The sequence below is a fragment of the Corvus moneduloides genome, chromosome 1 (assembly GCF_009650955.1).
Source record: "Corvus moneduloides isolate bCorMon1 chromosome 1, bCorMon1.pri, whole genome shotgun sequence".
NCBI classification, from domain to species: Eukaryota; Metazoa; Chordata; class Aves; order Passeriformes; family Corvidae; genus Corvus; species Corvus moneduloides.
The window spans coordinates 23,863,402-23,883,137 of NC_045476.1; the positions used below are offsets into that span (position 1 = coordinate 23,863,402).

The 19,736-nt window shown below is 42.6% G+C and overlaps 1 protein-coding gene across 4 annotated transcripts in view; it reads left to right on the forward strand.

The window, feature by feature from the left end:
• Positions 1 to 19,736, forward strand: part of KCNG2 (potassium voltage-gated channel modifier subfamily G member 2) — a 64,276-nt gene that overhangs the window by 26,592 nt on the left and 17,948 nt on the right. For all 4 annotated transcript variants that reach the window (XM_032101902.1, XM_032101893.1, XM_032101884.1 and 1 more), the window contains exon 2: positions 10,876 to 11,699. In XM_032101902.1, coding sequence (XP_031957793.1) covers positions 10,944 to 11,699 — 756 coding nt within the window. In that variant the 5' untranslated portion in view covers positions 10,876 to 10,943. The remainder of the gene's footprint in view (positions 1 to 10,875; positions 11,700 to 19,736) is intronic.

The window sequence follows — 19,736 nt, forward strand, 5'->3', positions numbered from 1 at the left end:
GCAGCTTTGGAGTGTGCCAGAGATACTGGGATCTGGCAGTGTTTGTTGTTTGTCTCACTTGCAGAATAATGTATGCCTTATGAGTAATAACATGTCCTTTTGCTGCATGAAAATAACTGCTCAGAAACAAAATCCTGTCGGTGGTGGTGATGCTGTAGAATGAATTCCATAGTGGTATTTTATCCCAATGTTTCTGTGTATTTGGTGGTGTTGCAAGTAGAATGGTGGTGAGCAATCTGGCATAAACTGAAGGAACTCTGAACAGAAGAGAGCTTTCTCTTAGATAGCTAGCCCAACTGCAAAAACAGTTAGTGAATAAATAGCCACCCTGAGCATCCTTTAAAGGTCTGGATTGTTGTCATAGTGATGATGTTATTGTCCGCTTTCACTGCCCCAAGAGCTCACCTTATTCAGCAGTACATACAAACCTATTGGGTCAAAAACCTCCAGACTGGGGGGTCTTAGAATTGAGCTTCTCACACTTCTGTCAGTATAGCAGTTCTCTGGAAATATTACATCAGAGTGTGGCTTCATGATATCTGATCTACCAGGGTTCTCCAGCAAGATATCAGTGAAATGTTTTTATCTATTGCATACATGAATAATTAGCCTGTCAGCCTCCCTCTTGTATCTGTTCCAGTGTTTTTGAAAGGAGAGGTGATTTATGAAGGGTTCAATATGATTGTTGAAGATATTGCTCATAACTGAATCAGTCATATTTTACCTGATTTTAAAGCCATCATCTTCACAGTGGAATCCATTCCTTCTCACTGCATTGCGTAGATAAGTCCATTGAAATTTTATAGAGAATAAGGGCTTAAAAATGCTAACATGCTCACTCTGTCAGCTGATTGAAATAATTGCATTAGAGAAAGCGCAAAGTTTTCTAATAATTTTGATTCATTATGAAACATTAAAACTGATAACATTATCAGATGATCCTGTAAGTGAGTGAGTGTGTTTAGTGAAGTTAAGTGTTTCTCTACTGAATACAGCAATGGCAATTTAGTGGAGGGGGAAGTGGGTTGCTGGTGAGAGAAATTACAGAGATGCTTTAGACTATTTCAGGTCATTTTTGGCCTCGTCAGTAACAGGGTTAGAATGTGGAAATGCATAAACCTGAACTTCAAAAGGCCTCTATCTGTTTGAGGGGAAGAAATATAAACTGTCTCCCACCTTTCCAGGAACCAAAAGAATCAGTGCTTCTACACAGTTGCTGTGGCTTTGTCCTGTCAGTTTTTGTTGGGAAACTTGATGTTGCTACCACATTTGTTTAGGAGGAATTCAGGACAGAAATGTAATGAAATTGATATTTCAAAACAGAATTTTGTGTTAAATTGATATAAATACATGAGAAGTTTTTTGTTAGTCATAGTATTAATTTTTTCTATTTAATTTAGCACAAATTTTAATTTTTAATTTACTTCAAGCTGCTGCAGTATTTTGAGTTCACCAGAACTGAAAGCTGCAAAATGTAGATGTTCCTGGGTACAGACTGTTGCAGAATAGAAGTGAAGGGCTCTGGGAGCTTCCCGCTCCAGGCAGTGATGGTTGTTCCTTGTGGAAATGCAAGTTGTGTACTGGGCAAGATCTGGAATACCTTATTTAAAAACATGTCTGGAGGACAGGATTCCTGAATTCTGTCCACAGCAGGTAGGACAAGTAAGGCTTGCTACACTAAGCAGCAGTTATTAGCACTGTGTCAGTGTTCCCAGTGCTCAGTGTGGGCATCATGCCATAGAGTTAAGAACCCCCCTCTGTTTAGGAGTCACCTCCTCCAAGGGGTCTGGAACCACAGCCGTATTAATCTTGTGCAAAACATGTGTGTCACTGTGAGTGTGGATAGGAATATTGGGACAAACAAGGCAGAAGAAGCTCTGGGAACACCAGATGTGCACAAAGAGAGTAATGAGCTAAAGTAGACAGACTTTAGACCAGGAGCTATCCTTTAACCAGAGTCTGAGACAATCCTATTGCACGTGGAGTTTTGTTTGATCCAGTTCCTCTTAACTCCAACCATGGATTAAATATATAATCTTAATGAGTCTAAATTTAAAAGGTATTCTATGAAATGATGTTAATAATTAACTAAAATCATGTTAAATTCAGAGGCAGAAGTGTGTTTAAGTAGAGATGGGAATACTTTGAGGTCAATGCACAATTCACTTATGAAACACATGAGAACAAGAACATCATCTGCAAAAAAACAATGAAAACACATAAAATCCAGTGTTTGCTAATTCAAGCTAACAAGAGAAGCAAGATGCATCTGTATACAATTTATCCTTTCTGCAAAGGATTTCATGTGGAAATTAAAAAGGCTAGATCTGCATCTAAAATCTGTGAGCAGTTAATAAGAGCATTTATTCATAGAATCATTTAGGTTGGAAAAGACCTTTAGGATCACTGAGTCCAACTGTTAACCCAGCACTGCCAAGTTCACCACTACACCATGTCCCTAGGTGCCGTGTCTTCAAGGTCTCCAGGGATCTTGATTCAACCATTTCCCTCAGCAGCCTGTTCCAATGCTTGATAAGTCTTCCACTGAAGACATTTTTCCAAATACTCAATCTAAACTTCTCCTGGTGCAATTTGAGGCTATTTCCTCTCATCCTTTCCCATTCAGTCCTATGTATCTAACAACCATTCATACAAACCTATGAATGGCCCTGAAAGAGACACAAGGACAGGTACAGTTATTAGGAAAAGTGCCCCAGCAAATCTTATGAACTTCTGAATGTGAAACTGGGCCAAGAGTGGCATCACACAGTCAAACCTTCTTATTTCTAGTCAGAAATCTAGTTGCTATACTCTGTACTAAATCAAGCATATTAATCATGTGGGTGGGAAGCTGCTAAGTATAGAATTGCAAAAACCAGTAGAATGGATCAGAGAGAAAAGATCGCTGTTAGGAGAGGACCAGAGCTCATGTCAAAATCTGCTTTTTCCTCCACAGTGATCTGCAGACTGACTGGAACACTTGACTGATAATTCTGTGATTTTCAAAGACACCAAAACTTGTTTGGTTTTTCATGTTTCCAGAATTTTGGCAACAGAAATGAGACAATCTGTTTAATTTCCTGGGTGAGAGGGATAAACAATGGTGTTTTAAAATACTACACAGTCTGTCACTTTTGCATTTGATAGTGCCATTCACATTGTATCTTAGGCCAGCTGTGGGTGTGTAATCATGACTGGAGCAGATACTTTAAAAACTGGATTTTGATGATTTTTATTCTGAAATACACCAATCTAAGAACAGGGAAAGAAATACTTCAGATTGGCAACTAACTCATAGTACCTTGTCTGACTGGCTGATTAAACAGAATACTAACAGGATTAATCAGTAAGGCTCCTAAAATAAACTTGTGTGTGATTCATGGAAGAATAAAAACTTCACCATCTAGTGGCTGCCAGTAAGGGTCAAGGGTACCCTGTTCACAGGGCTCAATCACTGACCAAGCAAGTGCAGACAGAACACATTTTAATTTTAGGCTCTTGACACCGTATACTTAATCCAAGGTTGCAGTTAACAGGAACTGGATCAAACAAATCTCCATGTCCAGTCTAAGCTTCCCAGAGCCTGGGAGGTACAGCTCAGCTCTGAAGTCTCTTCCCTTTAGCACATCACCCACTTGGTACTTATCTGCAGTCTGTTCAGTTGTTCAGGAAATATGAACTGAGGATGAAAGCACATTTTACAAATCTGTTTTTCTTGTAACCAGCCAAGGGTTAATTCTCCTAAACAAATAAAGCATGGTTTGAACATGATGCTTTGTTTTAAGTAAAATACTATAAGTATTCTGTGGGAAAAAACTTTTCTGCCTAATCCTTGCAGTCTCTGCTTGTTTTTTATTGGTAGCTCTGTTTAAGTGAAATACATGTTTTAGGACCTTTGTGAAATTTTGAAGCTTGCTAGCCTGAACAGAATTCTGTAATTCTGGGTAGAATGCAAAAACAAGTGGTGCTTCCTCTGCCTGTATTTTACCTAGCATGTCTGCCTTTGTCTGCTGTGCCACTGAAATGTGCAAATAGCTTTATAGAAATAATGGTTCAATTCTATTTAGGGTACAAAGATAAATGGACACTGAAAGCTTGTGGAAGTGCAGAATAAGATTGGGTTTAGCTATGAAGATACAGGTAAGGATCCCATACCTTCACGTAGGTAGTTGAACCAAATCTCCGATTTCTTAAAGATGTCACAATGTCCATACTTTCACTATAGAACTCTGGCAAGTGCAGTGACACAAGGTAACTCATAATCTGTCTAATGGAGACGCATGTCAGAATAATTAATGTTGAGTCAAGTTAATTTTTTCATTTAACAAATTGAATTGTTTCAGCTAATTATGTAGTGTGGCATAAATGTGATGAGGGATATTCAGAGAAGAAAATTATTACTTTTTTCCTCCACTGAATTAATGAAAATATTAAGGAAAATGTATGCTCAGAGAATGCAACAATGTCCAGCTTCACATGCTGAATTTTGCAGCCTTCGTTGCAGCATGAGTCTCCTGGGCCTCTTGGACTGCCTAATTCAGCGTCCTCCTTAAGACCCATAAAATGCTCTCTGGAGAAGACTATCTTGGCTATTGTGCTCCATATCTATACAAGAAACCTGTTAGATGGGGACATCTCAGCTAGATGTGTAAGGTGGTGTCACTGCTTCCTGTTACTCTGATGAAGAAACAGACAAAATGAAGAGCTGTTCAAAATTCTAGTACCTTTTCAACTTCTTTGGCTATAGCCTTCCCTAAGCAGGGGCTTAGGAGGTGAGGGGTACCAAAGTTTACTGATAATAAATACTGAAATATGTAAAAATTCGACTGTGTCCAAGTTGTAGTTCCCCTGAAAGGAGGGTGTAGTGAAGTGCAGTTCAGTCTCTTCTTCCAAGTACCAAGAGACAGGACAGGAGGAAACAGCCTGAAGTTGTGCCGGGGGGGTTTAGATTGGATTTTAGGAAGCATTTGTTCACTGATAAGGTGGTCAGGCATTGGAATAGGCTGCCCAAGGAAGTGTACAAGTCACCATTCCTGGAGGTATTTAAAAGACTGTAGATGTGGTGCTTTGGGACATGGTTTAGTGGTGGACTTGGCAGTGTCAGGGTAACGGCTGGACTCAGTGATCCCCTAAGGGTCTTTTCCAACATAAATGATTCTACGATTCTGGGATAATGAGTATGTAGGGAGCCATAATCATGTTCAGTGTGGACAAACTCAGAAGCTAATTCCCCAAATCCCATGGAGTCTGCCTTCTAGGCTAAGCTGCATCTGTTTTACTGCATCCTCCCAGTCTCCTTTTCAGTTTTGTTTTGTTGGGGTTTGTTTTGTTTTGTTTTTAAATGTGTGTATTTCTCGCACCCCATCTGTTTTGCATTTTGTAAGCCTCATGGGCAGGTGCTCTCCTCTCCATGTTTCCACAGTGACTGGCAGGGATTCATTATTGGGAGTCCAAGTTCTACTGGACTGTAATAAGTACAAGAGTAAACTGAATTTCCTAATCCTCTTGGTCCACAGTGTTAGCTGTAGTATCACCAAATGTGTGCATGTGTAAGGTTTAGTACTAAAGTGATTGTGTGTGCTGTGATTTATAAATCACATCACAGTAAGAAGTGGGAACTGCTTTGATTCCAGGCAGCAGTGTCAGGTTTCAGCACATCTCTGACTAGAAAGGGCTGAGCACTGCAGAACAGATTCACTGACTCAACTCTCATTGCAATTGAGAGAAAACATCTTGTGGTCACCCTAATATATGTTTCATGCTGGTGGCTTTAAATTATGACACAATTACCTGTTCTCTGTCAAAATTTCATTTCACAAAGGAAATCTTAAAACATTAATTACTAAAAGGTCTCATGGCTTCCTCTTGCTACTGTAGCATAAATGTAAACCTTCAATACTTTGTAATTTACATGGAATTAATTTAATTAATTAATTTAATTAATTAATTCATTTACAGCAGCGTTAAAAAGAGACTGTTCCCGAAATCACGGAATAGTTGAAGTAGAAAGAGACCTCCAGAGTTCATCTGATTTATCTCCCACTGCTCCAAGTGGCATCAGCTAGAACAGGTTACTTTGGACTGTGTCCAGATGGGTTTTGAATATCCCCAAAGATAGACTCCACCACCTCTTTTAGCATTGTGTCAATGTTTGACCACCCTCAGAGTAAGAGTTTTCTTCTGTGCAACTGCACAAAGAATTCTCCCTGTTCTCCCCCGGCTGCCTGCTTTAGCGTGTGCCCTTCAGAGCCACCTGGTCAGGCTGGTTTCTCAGAAGAGGTGTGAGCGCTCTGCCCATGGCACTTTCCTGTACCCTCATTTATGTGCACACGATTTCTGTGGCCACCCTTCCTCAGGAGGTCTCTCCTGGCCAAGGCACCCAGCAGTCTCTGCTCCACCACTACTTCCCTTTCATCACTGTTTTCAAGCTCTCCTCACCAGGCTAGTCAGCCTGTTGGTAGAGATGATTTTGCTTCATTTTTCATTCTTACCCAAGGCAACTTGAGACCAGGGGGGCCACGTGCAAAATCAGATATGACTTAGATGCAGCAATACTGACAGAATGGGATAATGAGAAATATTTGTGTGAAGAGCAGTTCTGGAAGCAGGCAAAGTGAAAAGGCAGTAAGCAGGGAAATAGCCCTCTCTCCACTGAGGAAATAATTCATCAAAAAGAAGACTATGAAGCAGTTGTGTGCTTCTGACATTTATTGAATCTTTAAAATCTTTGATGAGAAATACCTGTATTTTGAAGATCTCAGCTGTCTGCTATTGACAGAATGTGGCCGAACTTGTGTGTGTGCATGTGTGTAGATATATACATGTGCATACATAGGTGGCCAAAGAAAGTACTTCTTAGTGAATAAAAATTTTGACAATACTTAAGAAAAACCCAGAATCCACACTGTGTATGACCCACCCTGTATATGGTCCTCAAACTGAAATATTCATATAGCATTTCTCCCACAGCACTTCGAAATTATGGACAACAAATATAGAGTCAAATTCTCTCCTTCATCCCTGTGATGGGCAGCTCATTCCAGACTGTGTTTTAATAGTCTTTCATGTACCCATGTGTCAGATTAAATAGTAAAAATGCCAACTGGATGATAATGTAGTTTCATTTCTGGAAGTATTGGCTTTTAATGTTAATCTTCAATGGGATGCTTTACTGCAGGCATGTGCATACATTAGATAACCCTGGCATGCAGAGAGTATTTTAAGACACACATAATTTTGAAATACCCTTTAATATTTAGTGAAAGTCATGATACATTCCATGCACATAAGATCAGAAGCAGACCTTCCAGGCTTGTTTTACTTCTCAGGATAGATGCCAAATTGGGAGCCCCTAGTATTTTGTTTTTCTGTAGGACAGTTAAAGTGGCACCACAAGCTGTTCCACTGACATCTGAGCCCGGTCTTGGGCAGCCAGCTCACAAGGTGGAAGTGCCGAGGAGAATAATAAATACAACTATCTTCACATGCTTATGTTTTCATCTGAGATTAAATATGAGATTTCCAAAACAAATGTTGCCAGCTGTTAGGGATTCTGGGATGTTGAAGTGTGATGTCAGAAAATTCACTTTAGTTACTAAACTCCAGCATCTGGTGCTACCAGCAGTGTCCAAAATCAACCTGTTAAACCAGAAGCAATATTATTTTCTACTTCTATAGCTACTTCTCTCTCACTTTCTATTTATCCACTGATGATTACAAAAAAAGGGGAAAAAAAGGAAAAGGAAAAGCTGCTTCCTTACATTTAAGCAACAATATTTTATAGCCACAAAATAAAATATTAACTCTCTGTAATTCAGAGATTTTGTAGCAAACAATATGCTAGATTTTCACATTGAGCTAGCTGCTGCTTTGAAGGAGGAAGAAGTGCATGTAAGATTAGATTCAAAACAGTTCTGTGAAATGTATCTGGCCCCTTTATGCAACAACCTGCTACACGGGGGAGAGGAGAAAAACAAATCCTGGCCTTGATGTCAAAACAATGTAAACTCCTTTTAGTATGTTGACTTCTGGAACAAGTGAGGCATGAAAACAAAAGCGCAGAGCCCTCAGTAGTGGCAGTGAATATTTTATCTTACCAAGAGAAAGCAACAAGAGACCAAATCCTTAAAGCATATGCTGTGCTGACAGTGCGCTCTCGCTGTGACAGTAATGGTATTTGCAATCCCAGCTGCACTCGAGCCTGTGCTGTAAAAGCACCCATTCCTCAGAGTGCTTGTTGCCCTTTACTGGCCCTTAGCCACATGAAGGAGCTTTTCTCTGTTGCTCATGTTGCCCTGTAGAAACGAATGTTTAAACAATTATTTCTCTTCCCCAAAGTGAAATTGGAGAGATTTTGGCATCGTTAGCTCTTCTGAAATCTTCACAATGCTGAAAAGTATCTTTAGGTGACTGTAGCTTTTTGCATATAAACCAACCATTCTCTGGCATTTTACAAATATCTAATATAAGTGTTGTTCTGAAATTCAGGGACTGGATCCTCACAGAAATGTTGAAGCAAAAGTACCACTGTTACTGCAGTGTTGTTTGCGAGTGGTTGGTGAGAGTGTTTAGAGGATGATTCAAGGCTGTGACTAAAAGTATTTACCACTCTCTGTCAGAGGTCATTTTAACCAAGTCTAATGAGCTAAGAGTTAGTGAGCTGATTAACGATAAAGGAAGATGCTCCTCTGGGAATGTGTTTGAATGTGTCCTCTCCAGTTTTTCCTAGCACCCATTTGTTTGTTGTTCTCTCCCGGTTGAGGCATGAAATTCAGAGGGAATGGAGAATATTGCTTATAACTTATGGAGTTACTGCCTCATGATTACCATTCTGTCATCGAAAATGTCAGTTTATCCTTCACTAGTGTCTTGGTTTGAAAGACAGGTGTCTGCTAAGGAAAGCAGGACCCTCCCTTGGAATGGCAGATGCAACCCCCTTCCTTCCGAGTTATTATAATTTTGAAATCAAGGGGCTTTTAGGCAAAGATGTGGGAAATAGGAATACCAGTTCTTTACTATTATATATAGAACCAGTCAAACAAACAACAATAACTCTGGCAGTAACAGCAAACAATCACAAACCCAGTCCCAGCCTTCTCGGCTGTCAGGCCCTTTCCCCTCAGGTGCAGTTCCAGTCACAGCCGGCAGGGGCGCTGGCGGCTTCCGGTGAGCAGGGCAGGTGCGATGGTTCCCCCGCGGCTGCAGGGGGCGCTCCGGAGCGAGCTCGGGGAGCACGCGGCACCGGTGGCCTGGGATCCCAGGGAGGGATGGAACAAAGGCTTCACAAACCCCTGGACAGCCGATCCTGGTGTCCGGCCGGATCCTCAGGAACAGCAGGCTGGAACAGCAGGCTGGAGTGGCAGGGATGAGCACAAATCCTGGGTGGCAGACGAGATGTATCCAAACTGCAGAGCTGTGGTGGGAACCCCCTGGAGGTCTGGGCAGACAGGGCAAGCACGGCTACAACGTAATGAAGGCTCGAAGCAACAGCAGGGGCAGGGCAGCCACAGCCCGGCTCCCAGCAGGGCAGGGAAGGCGGGCTTGGGGTCCCAGGATTTCTCTGGCAGAAGGAAAAGCAGCCGAAGGAAGCAGCCTCCCTCTCAGTCCAAACACCGGGGACTGACTGTCCACACACCCAGGTGAAACAAGAGTAGCCAGATGCACCCCACCCGCAGTGGGTAGGTCTTTGTTTTTCTGAAGTATCCAGCAGTTTGTCCCCTAGCAACATGTATGGGGAAAATTCCTTTAACAGAAAAAAAACCCAGGAGAGCTCCTAGAACCCCAACAACTAGTCAGCTCTTTCTCAGTTTCTCCATCCTCTGCTTAAAATTGTTCCCCATCACTGCATCCATTCCCAGCTCAGGTCTTTGTGTGGAGACCCAGTCATCTTAGACTGACTTCTTGTTTCCTACTTCATATTTGAGCAATTTGGGAAGTTTTGGGTGATTACATGGTAGCATTTCAAGACATCCCAGTATTGCTTTGGAGAGACCGCTTTGAATCATGCATGCGATGAGCTTTAGAGATGGTAAGGTAGCAGTGTGGATTGTGGTGTGTTAAAGGAGGGATAAGCAGGAGGCACAAATTAAATCCTGGAATTATACATAATTCCTTCTAAATGTGACCAGTTGGGTTCTGCGCTATCCAGAAGTAAGAGCAGCAACCAGGTCACTTCCAGCTCGGCTTCATTCTGAGGTTGGTGTCCTGTTTCAGAGCTGCTGACAGGCTGCTTGGAACCCTGTCCACAACTGCAGCCAAGCCCACAGCAGAGTTTCTAGCAGTTCCAGGGTCCCAGGCAAGCTCTGGTTTCAGCTCAGACTCAGCATGCCCTCAGCTCCCACATATTCATTGCCATTGCTACCTAGGCTTGGTGAATTCAGGTTGGGAATTACCCACATTTCTGCCATCACATTTCTGACTGTACTGTAAGTGTCCATTTTATCCTCATCCTATAGGCTTTTTGTAATAGGAACATAATGTAGAGGGGCCAAAATAATCAAGAAAATATTCACTATTAAGTTTTTTTATTAAGTTGCTAAACCGTACATTGCCATTTATCCAAGTGACTAGATTTCTCTTCTAGTATGCGTTGATGTCCAGGATATAGCTTGAACCTCTAGAAATTTCTGAAAATGGTAATACACTGGTTTTGTTTCCATTCAATCAGTTACTAAACCCTCCAGAAGTAACAGCATGGCTGCTGACCTGATTGTAGCATAAGTTCTTTCCCCAAGCAACTATCAAGCAAAGATAGTCCTAAAATAATGGGGCAAAAAGTAATGCCATAGAGAAGAGTTTCTTGGGAGTGAGAGGATAGGATTATTATCATTTAAGAGTGCCCTACTTTTCTTGTAACTTTAAAATTCTGTTTTACAGATAGACTTTATGGTCAAGCTCCAGATGCTTTTGTTTGAGTAGCCTCAACCTCCCTATGGACTCAACAGATGTACCACGAAATGGCATTGCTCACTGGGAATGCAGATCCTGAGTTCAGCTCCTGCTCCTTCAACAACTTGGAAAACCTGTGCGAAGTGCAAACCAAGAAAGGATTCTTCTACAAAAAGGCCAAACTTCTGCATCCTGGAGAAGACTTGTGCTGCCTGGCTCGCTTGGATGACCGGTCCAGGTTTGTGATCATCAATGTGGGTGGTATTAAGTACAAAGTTCCTTGGACCACCTTGGAGAACTGCCCCTTGACCAGGCTTGGGAAGCTAAAATCTTGCAACAATTATGATGAAATCATGGACATCTGCGATGATTATGACGTTAGCTGCAATGAGTTTTTTTTTGACCGTAATCCTAGTGCCTTCAGAACGATTATGACATTCCTGACAGCTGGGAAGCTGAGGCTTCTCAGGGAGATGTGTGCTCTTTCATTCCAGGAGGAGCTTGTGTACTGGGGGATAGAAGAGGACCACCTGGAGTGGTGCTGCAAAAAGAGGTTGCGACAGAAAGAGGAAGAGGCAGCTGAGGCCAGGCTGTTTGAAAGGGAGATGGTATTTAACGAAGCTACGCAATGTGCCTTCCAGGACAACAGCCGACTGAGTTTGTGCATGCGGAAGCTCAGGGATATGGTGGAGAACCCCCACTCAGGGATCCCAGGAAAGATCTTTGCTTGTATTTCAGTCTCTTTTGTTGCCATCACTGCTGTCAGCCTCTGCATCAGCACCATGCCAGATGTCAGAGAAGAAGAAGATCGAGTAAGTGTAGCTTTTCTTGGGGTAAAGTGTGTTTTGTATTGTTGTCTCCTCAGGGAAGGTGACAGGCAAAATCACTCCAGCAGATATGCAGGTATTGTGTTCAGTATATATAATGTGGAGGACTGGCTGGGTAGAGCACATATTGTCACTTAAAACTGAGGGAAGATTGGGCCAAATTCTGCCCTGCCAGCCCAGCTTAGCCAGTTCACACCAGCAGATAGCCTTACCCAACAGAGTTGTTTTCTGACATGTCTAACCAGATGAGAAACTAGCTACTCTGGGGATAAAAACCAGCCTTTCTTGTGCCTTAATGTTTTGAGGTTAGGTTTAGAGCTAACAGATCAATTTTCCCTAAAGGTACTTCAACAATTTGAATGAATTCTCAGTGCACCAATGTAAAAACCACATCTAAAGTATTTTGATGCTATAGGGTGATGTAAAGGCCAGGGAAGCTGAGGCAGCAACTTAACAGCAGAAACAGAGCAATTGTCCCAATTTTCAGACCTGCTTAATATTCTCAAGCGTAAGCTGTGGATGATTCATGCCCTTGAAAATCAAGTATTACAGATATTTTGTTTATTCTTTAGTTCATCAATTTCCTAAGGGTTTAGTTCCTTTTTTGTGCAAGCAGTTCACTTTCCTAGGATTAATTGTATGTGAGTGAGAGCTCATCTGAAAAATGGTAGAGGAGGACATTCACATTTTCTTCACATACATGATGAAATGCAATCTAAGGGGTTAGGGATGTTTTGAAGAATTCATGCCCTCTGTAGTTTTACCCAAGTCCAAGCCTGACACTAAGTGTTTGGGCTTATTTCCCAGCCCCGTGGTCATTAAATGTGGTTGTGAATTTCAGCTACTAAGACAGTACTTCACCCCATGAAGTGCTGCCTCTGAGCTGAAGGCTGAGCTCTCCTGGAAGCAGCTCTTCCCATGTGCTGTCACCCAGGGGCTGGATGGTTTGTGCCCCACTGCCACGAGCAGAAAAGAGGGTGATCATCCACAGACCGGAGGCATTTACTGTTACGTCACCTTGAAAGTAAAATGCACGCTGATGGGAAATGGATCCAGCCACTCCAGAAAGACCCCTGTGTCTGACTGAGCACCCTGCGTACAGTTAAACCCACCCTTTGCTTGTGAGGTCTGCTCAGGTTACATCTCAGCTGAGTAGTTTGATTTGGAATCAGACTCATTTAGGAGCAGCCAGGAAAAAAGATAAAACATTTGGTATGTTGACTGAGATATGGTTTATTATCAGATCTTTATTTTAAGGGCTTTTTCTGATTTAAAATTTGAGGATAGTAGTACTGGGGACTAGTTAACACTGTGTTGTCCTAATAATTTTTTTTTAAATATCATTTCCAAAACACATGCCTTTACTGTAATTAACTGTCAGGGCTCCAGTATCCTGAATTCTAAGCACAAGGGATATTTTACTGTTGAAAACTGAGATGTATTTAGTGTTTAATTTTTCCTAGGTTTAAATGAGAGCTGAACAATTGCTTTTAGAATTATGAGAGTTTAGAAACCTTATGTTTTTACTAATGGTCTGAACATAAATAGGGACTCATAATAATAGGCTAATAATGTTTTTTGGGTGGCACAGGATAGTAATGAGGCTAGAGCAAGCATATGAGAGAAGCGTGAATTTCTTGGTAAGCTGGAACCATTAGACGGAGCACATTTTCATAGTCAAATGCAAAATTGTGCAAGAAAGATGAATGCAGGCTTGCACTTGTAAAAGCAGGGACTCTGGTTCCCAAAACAAGGCTCTATATAACATTTAGGGTACAAGCAACCATTGATTCCTATTGCAGCATAAAGTCAGAAGGGTTAATGCCATCCTCGAATAGCTAAGCTGGGGAGTATTAATTAGAAGCTGGAAGATTTTTTGTGCCTGTGTGCAGCATTGGTGAGACTGACACTAGAATATTGCAGCCGGTTCTCACATTCATATTTTTAACCGTGTTTTGAAAAATTGGGAGACGGTTAAAATCCTGTAAATCTTAGGCACTTGTAGAAAATGCCATACAATAAGACATTTGAACGTTTCAGTTGATTTAGATTATTGGAAGGAAGGTGAGTGGATTAGGTGCATAAGTGGTTTTTTTATGAAGGGAGGAGAACTGTATCATCTAAAAGACCTTTAAATTAAGCAGGGGGATAAAAATTAAATCCTTATAAATTCATATGGGAAACTATATGCCAGTATTTAATACCAAGGTGATTAATTACTGGGACAGACTAGGAAGAGAATTAGTGAATTTTGTACTTCTAGACATTTTCAGTTAAAAGCTCAGTGCCCTTTTATTTAGCATTCAGCTAAACAGACTCTACTTCAGTCAAAAGAAAAACATCAGTTGTAGATCAAGTTACAAAGGTGAAATTCTTGCAATACAGAGAAGATCAGAATAAATTATCCAACATTCTTCTGTGCCCTTAAATTCTAAAAGCACAGAGCTCCTGCAAATAATCTTTGTTCTGCTCTTTGCACGGGGAAGGTCTGTGGACAGACTGGAAAGGGTTATTTTGTTTGAGACAAAGGTGCACAGGGGACTGGTGAAGGATCACTTCTGCAAGGCAAGGAGTGGGCACCTGCCCACATGGAATCACTTGTAGGGTCTGGGACCGTGGCTGCAGACTCCCCTGCGTGTACTCTCTCTGTGGCTTAGCAAGCTCTTCAAGTAACAGGTGAGGAGAGAAGAGAGCTTTTGTGAATTCAAATTCATGGTAATCATCCTGAGCTGTATCCCTGGTATCTAGATTAAAATTTGTGCCCAGGGATAGCTCTTAGGTCTGGCTTTGCAGTCTCCTAGCAAGCAGAAAAAGGATGTGCATCCCTCCTGACTGAGGAACAAATAAATAGTAAATGCTCTTTCAAAGACACACCATACTCAGTGTGCACATTTTCCAGGCTTTCTGGCTGGCATTCTGTTGTTATGGTTCTGTGTCAGGGCTGTCATAGGTGCTGTGGCTAGCAAACAGTGGCCTTTTCCTTGAGCTGGCGTTACTAGAGAAAACAAAAGCTCTATGTGCCATTTATCTGTCCTGTTACTGCTTCAGGGAAAGACAGAGAAGCCAATCATGAAAAAAACCATGCTGGAGAGCAATTTTCCATGCCCTGATCCTTTAATGCCATCCGAATGGACCAGCTGTTACACCCAGTGATGTCCTGCAGAGGTGTTAACGACCTCACACAAGATGTAAGTGTGGGACCTTAGAAGTAATTACCATGTGGGTGAGGAAATTATTTTAGGTGCTTGCCTATCTCTTTTAAAATAGAGCAGAAGATTCAATCATACACTCTGTTAACTTATTAGCTGCTCCAGGTATTCTGGATGACAGTGGCAATCCCTAGTGGTTTAACAGGAGTGGGAAGGCTCATGCTCCCCTGTACTGTAGATGTCTTGTTCTTCATAAAGGTCACCTTGATTCACCTTGAGTGTTATCTTTTTTTGGAAGTAGTATCGTGTATTTCAGATGCTGCACAATTGTCAGTAGAGTTAACATAATCAGATCCTGAACTACTTTTCACTTACCAAAGTAGGATATATATTTAGTCAATTTTTTTTTCTCATTTAGATTTTATTTACTGATTAAATTTAAGTAAAATCCACCAATCCAGCCATGTATATAATAGCTCCTTCTGGAAATTTCAGGAAAGGGGCACTTCAGGTATGTGAAGAAAACAAACATTCGAAGATGGTGTAGCGGGTTGAGTTCGAAACCGGGCGGAAACACCAATTAAATGTAGTGGTTTTGATTCAAAATATCCATTATTTACTTATTTTCCTTCTGTGAGATAAGAATTAGGAGAAAAGCAAAGCAGGCACAAACCTTAAACAGTTGCAGTACAATGAAAGAGCTTTATTACTAACAGAATTAAAAGTAAAGAGAAAACAACAAAACAAAATTAAAGTAAATTCCCCCCCCCCCCCCCCCCTTTCCAGCACTTCTCTCCTTTTATCCAGCTCACACAAGGGATAAACAGAACATGGGATGTTAGTCAGTGTTGCAGTTCTTGAAAAGTCTTTCTCTTATGCTTAAGGAAGAAAAGGTTTTCCTTCAGTTGCACGTGGTTCTCAAACTGCCACCAACAGCACACCCGCCCGGAAACAAACAGTCTGCTGTGTGTAGAACATCTCTCCCATGAAGAATTTCACAGTTCTTTCATACTACAAAACATGGGCCATCACATGGGGTTATTCATCTTTTTAAGGATAAGTTATTTTGGCCTGCACACAGAGGCTTTTCTTAGCCACAAGTCTCTAACAGCCTCTCACTACTTCTATATAGCCTGGCATAGGCACTCTTCACAAACTTCATAGGCACACGAGGATACTCCATCCCCCCATGTTCTTCAAATGGATTAAAGAGACAAACAGTTTGTGGTATTACGGTTTCTTACCACGGCATGCAAGAAGGTTTCTTTTAAGCTGCGCGCCAGAATTGCGGCACCGCCCTCTTCTCTCCCGTCGCCATTTCCAGCTCCGTCCCACGTGACTCACTTCTCTTTCTCTGACTCTGAAACCGCCATGTTGAAGGGTGTTCTTGTTCGGGCTTGACGGTGGGGAAAGCCTCGCTCCCTCTGTGCTGCTGGCTGCACGGTGTCCTCTTCAGTTCGGCACGAAGTGTGCTGGCTGCAGACAGGAGGCTCTGCCGGCTCCCGCTGGCTCCGCCGGCTCCGCATGGAGAGGAGAGGGACCCGCCTGTCCCCAGAAGCTGCGCTGGATGGGTTTAGCTGTGAGCAGTCCATGGCTGGTTTTAGCTGCCTGCGGCTCTGGGACAGTCCCCCCCAGCGACCCAGGGTCCGTGCCGTGGTGCTGAGAAAGGGGGAAAGGGGCAGTGGCCCCGGCCCGGCCCAGCGGGGCCGGGAGGCTCGGAGCCCCCCCCCACCTTCCAGCAGGCGAGCTCCGACCAAAAGGGGAAGTCCCGCCTTTCTGTGCGGTTTAAATATGTAAATTGTGAGAAGCGTAATTGGTCTTAAAGACTGTCCATCAACTCAGGGTCAACCCAACACATTCCACCCCTCGCTTCTTAAAATTTACATATCTAAAAGTTACTTAAAATAGCAAAACCAGAGCTAAAAGAAAACAAATTCCATAAACCTCCACCCCTAGAATTTTTACCACTACTACAAAGCAAATTTCTTCTATTATTCTACTTAATGTTATAACTTTCTACTTGCTCTGCTTATTATTTTCTCCTAATTAATCTTCATCTCACAGCGCTCATTAATTGCCCGCATTCTCCACCATTGATGTAGCGAGTTGAGTTCGAAACCGGGCGGAAACACCAATTAAATGTAGTGGTTTTGATTCAAAATATCCATTATTTACTTATTTTCCTTCTGTGAGATAAGAATTAGGAGAAAAGCAAAGCAGGCACAAACCTTAAACAGTTGCAGTACAATGAAAGAGCTTTATTACTAACAGAATTAAAAGTAAAGAGAAAACAACAAAACAAAATTAAAGTAAATTCCCCCCCCCCCCCCCCCCCCCTTTCCAGCACTTCTCTCCTTTTATCCAGCTCACACAAGGGATAAACAGAACATGGGATGTTAGTCAGTGTTGCAGTTCTTGAAAAGTCTTTCTCTTATGCTTAAGGAAGAAAAGGTTTTCCTTCAGTTGCACGTGGTTCTCAAACTGCCACCAACAGCACACCCGCCCGGAAACAAACAGTCTGCTGTGTGTAGAACATCTCTCCCATGAAGAATTTCACAGTTCTTTCATACTACAAAACATGGGCCATCACATGGGGTTATTCATCTTTTTAAGGATAAGTTATTTTGGCCTGCACACAGAGGCTTTTCTTAGCCACAAGTCTCTAACAGCCTCTCACTACTTCTATATAGCCTGGCATAGGCACTCTTCACAAACTTCATAGGCACACGAGGATACTCCATCCCCCCATGTTCTTCAAATGGATTAAAGAGACAAACAGTTTGTGGTATTACGGTTTCTTACCACGGCATGCAAGAAGGTTTCTTTTAAGCTGCGCGCCAGAATTGCGGCACCGCCCTCTTCTCTCCCGTCGCCATTTCCAGCTCCGTCCCACGTGACTCACTTCTCTTTCTCTGACTCTGAAACCGCCATGTTGAAGGGTGTTCTTGTTCGGGCTTGACGGTGGGGAAAGCCTCGCTCCCTCTGTGCTGCTGGCTGCACGGTGTCCTCTTCAGTTCGGCACGAAGTGTGCTGGCTGCAGACAGGAGGCTCTGCCGGCTCCCGCTGGCTCCGCCGGCTCCGCATGGAGAGGAGAGGGACCCGCCTGTCCCCAGAAGCTGCGCTGGATGGGTTTAGCTGTGAGCAGTCCATGGCTGGTTTTAGCTGCCTGCGGCTCTGGGACAGTCCCCCCCAGCGACCCAGGGTCCGTGCCGTGGTGCTGAGAAAGGGGGAAAGGGGCAGTAGCCCCGGCCCGGCCCAGCGGGGCCGGGAGGCTCGGAGCCCCCCCCCCACCTTCCAGCAGGCGAGCTCCGACCAAAAGGGGAAGTCCCGCCTTTCTGTGCGGTTTAAATATGTAAATTGTGAGAAGCGTAATTGGTCTTAAAGACTGTCCATCAACTCAGGGTCAACCCAACACAGATGGTCAGGTTCTTCCATGGAAAGTAACAAGACAATGGTAAACTTTTTATTTCAAAATTTTCAGAATGGGAGATTTCAATGCAAGATTTAGATTTAACAGTGAAGTCTCCTATAAAGGCAAAATCTGCTGAGACAAAATCATAGCAGGAGCCTTCAGGCACCAAGCTCTTTCAAGACCACCTCAGAAGTCATCTCCAAGACGTAAAAATAGCCAGAAGCACAGAGTATCCTTAAGGCATTTTAGGCATATGCTACCTTCCAGTGCACTTCTCACTGCTCTAAACAAATGGCAGGCATCGAGTGACTCAAAGAATGCAGCTAATACATCAGAGAAGTCTTAAACCAGTCAGGGATACATTACAGCAAAAGCTTTAAACACTAAGAGCTAAGCAACCAAAAGACATTGAGAGGTTCAGCTGAAAGCCAGATGGTCATCATACTAAACTCTTCATTTCTTTTCTTGGTGAAAGCAGAAATGTCAACCATTTCTATCTGAAGAAGAATCTTCTCTTTTTTTTTTTTAGACAGCAGCCTTTGTCATCACAGAAGAAAAGGTAGAATTTAGAGAATAATATCAAACATTCTGCCCTGATTCACAAAAGCATTTATAGGCCTGAGTCTCCCTGAGCTCAGTCGTTTGTAGCAGCACAGTGCAAAACAGGAGAAGCAGATCAGAGAGTTCATTCTTCACAGTGCTTCCTGACGGGTTGGGAAAAGCTAGCCTAATTAAATATGCTGTGATAGGAAGTTACAGTTCAATAACCTTCAGCTGAAGAGCATTACAACAAAGAGAGAGACTTATAAATAATGAAGTTAATAATAGCTCATAGAGAAGCCAAAACTATTTAGCCTTCTAAGCTCAATTTGCACACTGTGCTTCAACTTCCGTAATGGTGAGGATGGGGAATAGGTAAATTGTGAATGTGCATTTTAAACAATCTTGTGACTAAAGGTTTCATTTCACAAAGGTACACACAAAAGTAATCTCAGACAAGTTTAAGGGAGTCTTGTATAATGATTCTCAACAGCTTTTCATAGACAAGCTGTTCTTGTAAGAGGCTGAATGAGCAGACAGTGAGGGTTGACTGAAAACTGTCTGAATGGTCATGCCCTGAGCATGGTGGTCAGTGACACAAAGTCTTGTTGGAGGCCAGTAACAAACACTGTGCCCCAGGGGTCTATACTTGGTCCAGTCCTGTCAGACTTCTTTATTAGAGGCCTGAGGATGAAGCAGAGTGTACCTGCAGCGAGTTTGCTGATGACAAACTTTGGGCAAGTGACTGATAGGCCAGACAGTTGTGCTGCTGTCCTGAATGGCCTTGACAGGGTGGGGAAACGGGCTCAGGAAGCCTGTGGACCTCAGCAGGGAGAAATGCAGAGTCCTGCATTCCCGGTGAGGAACAGCACCACATACCAGTACGTGTTGGGGGCCACCCAGATGGAAAGGAGATTGGTA